This window comes from Portunus trituberculatus, chromosome 35 (assembly GCF_017591435.1).
Source record: "Portunus trituberculatus isolate SZX2019 chromosome 35, ASM1759143v1, whole genome shotgun sequence".
NCBI lineage: Eukaryota > Metazoa > Arthropoda > Malacostraca > Decapoda > Portunidae > Portunus > Portunus trituberculatus.
This window is the reverse complement of record NC_059289.1, coordinates 1705104-1712603: the sequence shown is the minus strand read 5'-3', so window position 1 is coordinate 1712603 and position 7500 is coordinate 1705104. Positions and strand designations below refer to the sequence as shown.

At 41.8% G+C, this 7500-nt stretch overlaps 1 protein-coding gene across 1 annotated transcript in view; it reads right to left on the bottom strand.

Annotated features, from left to right (window-relative positions):
- The window catches only part of LOC123513016, a 120476-nt gene that overhangs the window by 26743 nt on the left and 86233 nt on the right, over positions 1–7500 (bottom strand). Inside the window, 1 exon segment of the mRNA XM_045269825.1 lies at positions 5219–5279. Within this exon segment, the coding sequence (XP_045125760.1) occupies positions 5219–5279 (61 nt within the window).

The window sequence follows — 7500 nt, the reverse complement described above, 5'->3', positions numbered from 1 at the left end:
GATGGAAGGTGGAACATACGATGGAGAAATTGGAAGAAAGATGACAGATAGTGAAGGATAAGATGAAGTGCAAGGTATAAAAGGAAAAAAAAGGAAAGTAGGAAGAAAGATGAAAGCAGTGAAATATCATTGAGGTGAGAGAAAGAAATAAAGACAAAGAACACCAAACGATAGAAGAGCAAGAAACTGAAAGGAAAGTATAAGAGAGGTGACTGATAATGAAGATGCACTGGAAGATTAAAAGAAAAAATAAACGAAGAAAAATTAAAGAACTTACATGAAAGCTAAGCAAAGATGAAAGGTGAGGAAAAATGATGCAAGAAAAGAAAACAGGAGAGTTGAAAGAGAAGAAAGAAAGGATAAAAACGAGATATATTGGAGATAGAAGTGGGAAAGGAGATGAAAAGGAGGAAAGAATGAGATGGTGGAAAGTAAGCATGTAAAGTGAGGGAAAAAGAGAGAAATAGAAAATGAAAGGAGAAAATAGGAAAAGAAAAAAAGAAACAAGTGAAGAGTGAGATGAAGAAAACAAGAATGGAAGGCAAAAAGAAATAAAAGTGACCGAAATTGAAAGAAAATGAAAAAAATATGAAATAGAAGGAAAATAACAGAGGAAAAAAATATTCATAAAGGAAGATTCATGTAAAAAAAAGAGAGACGAAAGAGAATGAAAAAATAAAGGAAAAAGGAAGAAAGAAATTAAGGAAAAAGATATCTTGCCTTCGACAGAAAAGTAAGAAAAATACACACACACATGAAAGAAATTTACAAAAATCTAATCTCTCTCTCTCTCTCTCTCTCTCTCTCTCTCTCTCTCTCTCTCTCTCTCTCTCTCTCTCTCTCTCTCTCTCTCTCTCTGGGTACATTTTGCGCTTCACATGCAGAATCAAAAAGATGTTCGTCTTTCTTCAGTGATGCAAAATTCTCTCTCTCTCTCTCTCTCTCTCTCTCTCTCTCTCTCTCTCTCTCTCTCTCTCTCTCTCTCTCTCTCTCTCTCTCTCTCTCTCTCTTACAAAGCAACATCACATAAGTTTAATCTACAACTTCTAACACTTTCATCTACTCCTCCTCCTCCTCCTCCTCCTCCTCCTCCTCCTCCTCCTCCTCCTCCTACAATTCGTTTCGTCATCTCATCTCCGCAACATCTTAATAATCTCCATCTTCTCCTCCTCATCTCCTCATCTCCTCACACCACATATTACTCCTCAACAAACACCCACAGCCTCACTAACACATCAAACTTCACAGCAATTCCATAACATCCTCCTGGTTTCCCTTCACAGCATCGCCTCTTCACAGCATCATCTCCTTGTTATCTTTCCCACAGCGTCCCACAGCCCTTCTGCAGCCACGCCATCAGGTCTTAGGGGGTCAGGTAACTCCCAAAACCAGGTAAATGAGATAATTGGTGATAGTTGGCTTGTGTTTCTCAAGCTTCCTGCCCCTATAGACGCATAGAGGGATAGGCAGATAGATAGATAGACACACAGACAGAGATATATATATAGACAGACAGACACACACACACACACACACACACACACACACACACACACACACACACACACACACGAGACGGATTAGTGTGTAATACATTGAAAGAGGATGAATGGAAATGTGATTCTTTCATCTTCCTCTTCTTCTTCCTCCTCCTCCTCCTCCTCCTTCTCCTCTTCTTTCTTTTCTTCCTTTTCTTCTCTTTTCTTTCTTCTCTCTCTCTCTCTCTCTCTCTCTCTCTCTCTCTCTCTCTCTCTCTCTCTCTCTCTCTCTCTCTCTCTCTCTCTCTCTCTCTCTCTCTCTCTCTCTCTCTCTCTCTCTCTCTCTCTCTCTCTCTCTCCTTCTCCCACTCCTTCTTTTCCTCCTCTTTTCTTTCTCCCTATCTTCCTTCTCTGCCTCTTCCTTCTCTCCCCATTCCTTCTCTTCCTTTTACTTCTCTCCATCCTCTTCTTCCTTCTCTCTTCTTTCTCCCAATCTTCCTTTTCCGCCTGCTGCTTCTTTCCCTCCTGCTTCTCTTCCTCTTATATTTCCCCTACCACCTCCTCCTCCTCCTCCTCCTCTTCCTCCTCCTCCTCCTCCTCCTCCTCTTAAAGCAGGGACAGGTCCGGATGGATAAAAGGCTCCGGGCGTAATCTGACCGTCACAGCCCAGAGCTCTACAAGTGGACTCTTTGGCTGCTCAGGAGGGAAGGATCACGAAGGACTCAAGGTGTGAAGGAGTACTAGAATAGGATACTGGATTATAAGGATTAGGATTAGGATGAGAAGGAATGGAAGGATATGGTGGGCTTCGTGTTTCCTTCAATAAGCTTGGAATTAGTAAAGATATATTTAGATGAGTAAATGATTAACCAGGTGGATAAGTGACTCATTAACTTCTTCAGTAGTGGGACGCATTTTTACCACGACTTTGGGTATGATTAGACAATTTTATTTACATTAGGAAGGTTTTATGGAGGTCAGAAGATTAATTCACAGAGTCTTCGTTATTTTAATCGCCACGTAAGTTTCTAATGCTATATAAGATCCCAAAATAGTAAGCAGAAAAAATATGAAAACACGTCATGGTACTGAAGGGGTTAAATCTGCTTCCTTACTTTACTTAGCTTTACTTCACTTTACTCTAACTGAAATTCCCAAGATTGTTAAGACATTTATCCGTGACTTTTGGCTACCTCTTTTCCTTTAACCCCTTCAGTACCATGACGCGTTTCCATATTCATTCTGCTTACTATTTGGTGATTTTATGCAGCTTTAGAAACTTATGTTGGGGGTTAAAATAGTGAAGACACTGGCCATTAATCTTCTGATCTCCTCCTCCTCCTTCTCCTCCTCCTCCTCCTCCTCCTTTTTCTCATTTCCGATCTGTTTCTTGTACAATTTACGATATATATACCAGAGAGAGAGAGAGAGAGAGAGAGAGAGAGAGAGAGAGAGAGAGAGAGAGAGAGAGAGAGAGAGAGAGAGAGAGAGAGAAATGGCTGTCACCTTTACCTGTTCCTCTTAATCATCGCTCAGGTATGATTGCCCTCTTGATCCCTCGCTTTAACTGTGCTGGGAGGAGGACGAGAAGGAGAATGAGGAGGAGGAGGAGAAGGAGTAGGAGGAAGAGAAGGAGGAGGAGGAAGAGAAGTGGGAGGAGGAGGAGGAGGAAGAGAAGGAGGGAGGGCACGAGGAAAGAGGACAGAAATAGGAAGAGAAAGGAGACGAGGAGAGAAAAAACACAAGAAACTGGGAAGAGAAAAGGAAGTGGACAGATAGAGAGAGACAAGCAGAAGAGAAAGAGAGACATGAGAGAAAACTGAATAAAACACACTGATGAAAAAGACAAAAAGAAACACAGGAAGAGGAGATAAAACAATAGAAAGAAGTGAAGGAAAGGAAGAGGAGAAAAACAGAGAACATGAAGAAAGGAACAAGGAAATAAAGAATAAAGAAAGGAGAGGGAGGTAAGAAGAGAAAAGGAGGCACAGAACGGTAGGTAAAGGATGAAAAATGGGAATAAGAGAGGAAAGAAGAGATTAAGGAAGGAGGAAAAGGAAGAGATTAAGAGCATCACCGTCCTCATTATTTTTACAGATGGTACGTGAGAGATAAGGGAAAAAGCTTGATAGGGAGAGAAAATAAGGTAAGGCGGAGGAAATACCAATGAAAAAAGAGGGGGAGAGAAAAACGATGAGTGGAGAGGAATGAAGGAACAGGAAGAGATCACAGCAAGAGAGAGGGAAGATAAGAAAAAAAATAAGGAAAAAAAACACGATAAGAAGGATGAGAAGGCAAAGATAAGATAAGGAAAGATGGTACGTGATAAAGAAATGGGAGGAAGAGATGGGAGAGAGAGAGAGAGAGAGAGAGAGAGAAGAGGGGCTGTTGCTTCACTCACAAACCCGATACCAATTGAACTATGTGAGACAACAGTTTAGAGATCGTTTATCTCTGACTTCTAATTACTGTAAACTCTCTGTCTCTCTCTCTCTCTCTCTCTCTAAAACACCAACGCATTTCTTCTTCTGAAAACAGTTTAGCTCTAAAGTATGTCAGACACGTTTCGAAACCAGTGACAATCTAGTTTCTACTCTCTCTCTCTCTCTCTCTCTCTCTCTCTCTCTCTCTCTCTCTCTCTCTCTCTCTCTCTCTCTCTCTCTCTCTCTCTGATCAGATTGGGGTACGTTACGCAATCTTAGTATTTTCTTTTCTTTTGATCTATTGTCTTTTATTTATTTTATCTATTTTTTTTCTATTTTTATCTATTTTCATCTATTTTATCTATCTCATGTATAATATCTATTCCTTCTTTTATCTATTTTCTATCTATTTTCTTTTATCTACTTTCTCGTTTTTTTCTCTCTTTTTTCTTCTAAATTGATGTAATCGCACCATCTTTCCAAGCTGAGTGTGTGTGTGTGTGTGTGTGTGTGTTGAGGAATACCTATGCAAAACGTCTATAATATCACGAAGGTATGTCCGGAAGAGGCAGACTGTGTAAGGTTGTTTAAGTCACCACTATGTTCTCATCTCAGCCTCGTTCAGTCACCTTCCCTCGTGACGTGTTCATCCTTGAGAGAGAGAGAGAGACAGGTGATACGTGAGTAATTAATCGTAAGGTATTCAATTACTGTCTTCGAATGGTAGAGGAAACACGGTAAGACTAAAAAGAAGGCATTACTACTATTACTGCTACTACTACTACTACTACTACTACTACTACTACTACTACTACTACTATTACTTTCACAAACACCACAACTGCGATGACGAAACCAAGACAAGGAAAACTAAAACAAAAGTGTTACAAATATTACTTCTTCCTTGCACCCCTTATTCTGTCCAACTCCCTAATGCAAGAGTTAACAGGTATTCTCAGTCATTCATACCTTTCACTGGTAAACTCTGTAACTCCCTTCCTGCTTCTGTATTTCCATCTTCTTTTGACTTGACTTCTTTTAAGAGAGAGGTGTCAAGATATTTGTCCCTGAATAACTCTCATGTCTTTTAGGAAACTGGCAACCTAGTGGGCCTTTTGTTTTCTATATTTTGTTGCTCTTGGCCAGCTATCCCTCCTACATAAAAACTACAACTACTACTACTACTACTACTACTACTACTACGATTACTACAATTACTACTACTACTACTACTATTACTACTACTACTATTACTACTACTACTACTACTACTACTACTACTACTACTACTACTACTACACCTGTGGCCTTCCTTACCTTGCACCTGGTGGAAGGCGGTCACCCCTACTCGATCTGGACAGTCGAAAGAAATTGGACCCTGAGGAATAACAGAAAAAAAGACCGGATCAGCGCACACACACACACACACACACACACACACACACACACACACACACACACACGGAGGTGAATGAAGGCTGAGAAGGAAACGAGGAGGAGTAAAGCTACAAAAGGAACAAGAGAACGAGGAAGTAAAGAAGGTGAGAAAACGACAAAGAAGAGAGAGAGATGAGGAAGGAAACGAAGGAGGAAGTAAGCAAATTGGGTCAGATGAGGATGTAAAGAGAGAGAGAGAGAGAGAGAGAGAGAGAGAGAGAGAGAGAGAGAGAGAGAATTAAAGAAATGAATAAATGAAGGAAGTGAAAGAAGTTTAGTTGTTTTCATTTCTACTTCTCATAATCTACATTTCAAATCATACCGTGTTTTTTTTTCTTTTTTCTTTTTATCGTATATCTCAACACAGAACAAGACTGGTTAGTTGTATGTTCGTGTGTATGTTTTTTTTCTCTTGGTTTTGTTTCCCCACGGGGCCACAAGTTATACATATTTTTATTTATTCATATTTGTATTCATGACTTTTTTTTTCCCCTCGCACATTTCCTGAGACGCGAGAGAGAGTTTGGTAAAGTATTTTTTCCCCATCTTTCCATTCTTCCGTTTTCCTTTCCCTGTGTAGTTCTGAAAGTGAAGCCATTCCCTCCCACCCGCTTACTGGCAACAAGAAAGCGACACACACACACACACACACACACACACACACACACACACACACACAAACACGGATATGAAAGACAAAGACAACTCATCGAAGTCAAGAAGCAATCACATCCCACGTAACACTCCTCCTCCTCCTCGTCCTCCTCCTCCTCCTCCTCTTCCGTACAAACTCACCTCCCGCCGCAGGTCACCCAGTGCATCGCAATATCACCTGTCAAGGAGGTGTGATTAGGAAACACTTTAACTTTACCAATAAACCTCCACGACCTACAATGCCACCGGTCTCCTGCCTCTCCTCTGCCTCTATCCACCCTCCAGCATGTCCCGTCCCCGCCACTCGCTTCCTCCTCCCCACTGCTCCTACTTCACGTTTTCTCTTGCTCTCAGCCACACCCGTTTTCTTTACCACCTCTGCTATCGTTCTGTAGCTATAACTTGTGATATGAAAACTGTTGAATGATGAGGTAATAACACTCGTAAAAAGACAAAATACACCCAAACACATAATTTTTAACTATGTCGACTGAGCAACTGGAAAAAAATGTACGGTGTGACTGAAATACATCCAGAATACAAGGGAGCATTGTGACAAGGTGATATTACGATAAATATATAACCCATCTTCCTCCCCTGGCAAAGACACCCTCAGCGCCTCCGTCATAAGCCATGGATGCCGCCCCTCCACCTGGCCCCGTCTCCTGACCCTACCTGAGGCGCTGCGGGGGCGGGGATTAACGAGAGCAATTTTGTGCTTAACTACGCTCATTTTGGTGCACGTGAGGGGCAAAAAAACGGGGGTGTGGAGGCGTAATCTTACCCTCCCCTTCCTCCTCCTCCTCCTCCTCCTCCTCCTCCTTCTCCATCCCCTGTGTGTCTTGCAAGCGGAGAGCAGAATGAGAGGGCAGTTTTCACTTTCACACTCTTATCAACTCTTGCTATGGATGTTTGAGCAGTTTATACGGCCTCTCCTTTTTTTCTTCTTTTTCCGGGCGTGGCGTGGGATGGAGAAGTGCAGTTTTCCGAGAAGGGATTGCGAACTACAGGAAGAGGAAGAGAGAGAGGGAGAAGGGAGGTGGGAGAGAGTAAAGGTGGAAGAGGAAGCAAGATGATGAAGGAAAAGTTTATTGACCAAGCAATATTAACTTGGTAACAAGCTGATATTGCACGCTGGTACAAAATATATTAAATTTTCTTAGCCGGCCAGAGAGAGAGAGAGAGAGAGAGAGAGAGAGAGAGAGAGAGAGATGCCTTCCGTGTATTGATATTGAGATCTCATATGAAGTAAAGTGAAGTATAAGTGTCTTCACCCAAACGCTTCCCGTCTCTTGGTATGTTCACGCTTCCTGACGTCTAATTGTAGCGGCAGCACGGACATGCCATTGCTGGGGCTCCAATTAGTCACCGCTATGCTGCGTCTTGCCCCGCCCCATTAACCTTTCACCATGACAACCATGACGCGCAACAATTCACCACTAAAATAAACGCACGAAATGCTGAGATAGTTATATGGAAAATTGAGTAGTGAAGGTGGTTAACCGATT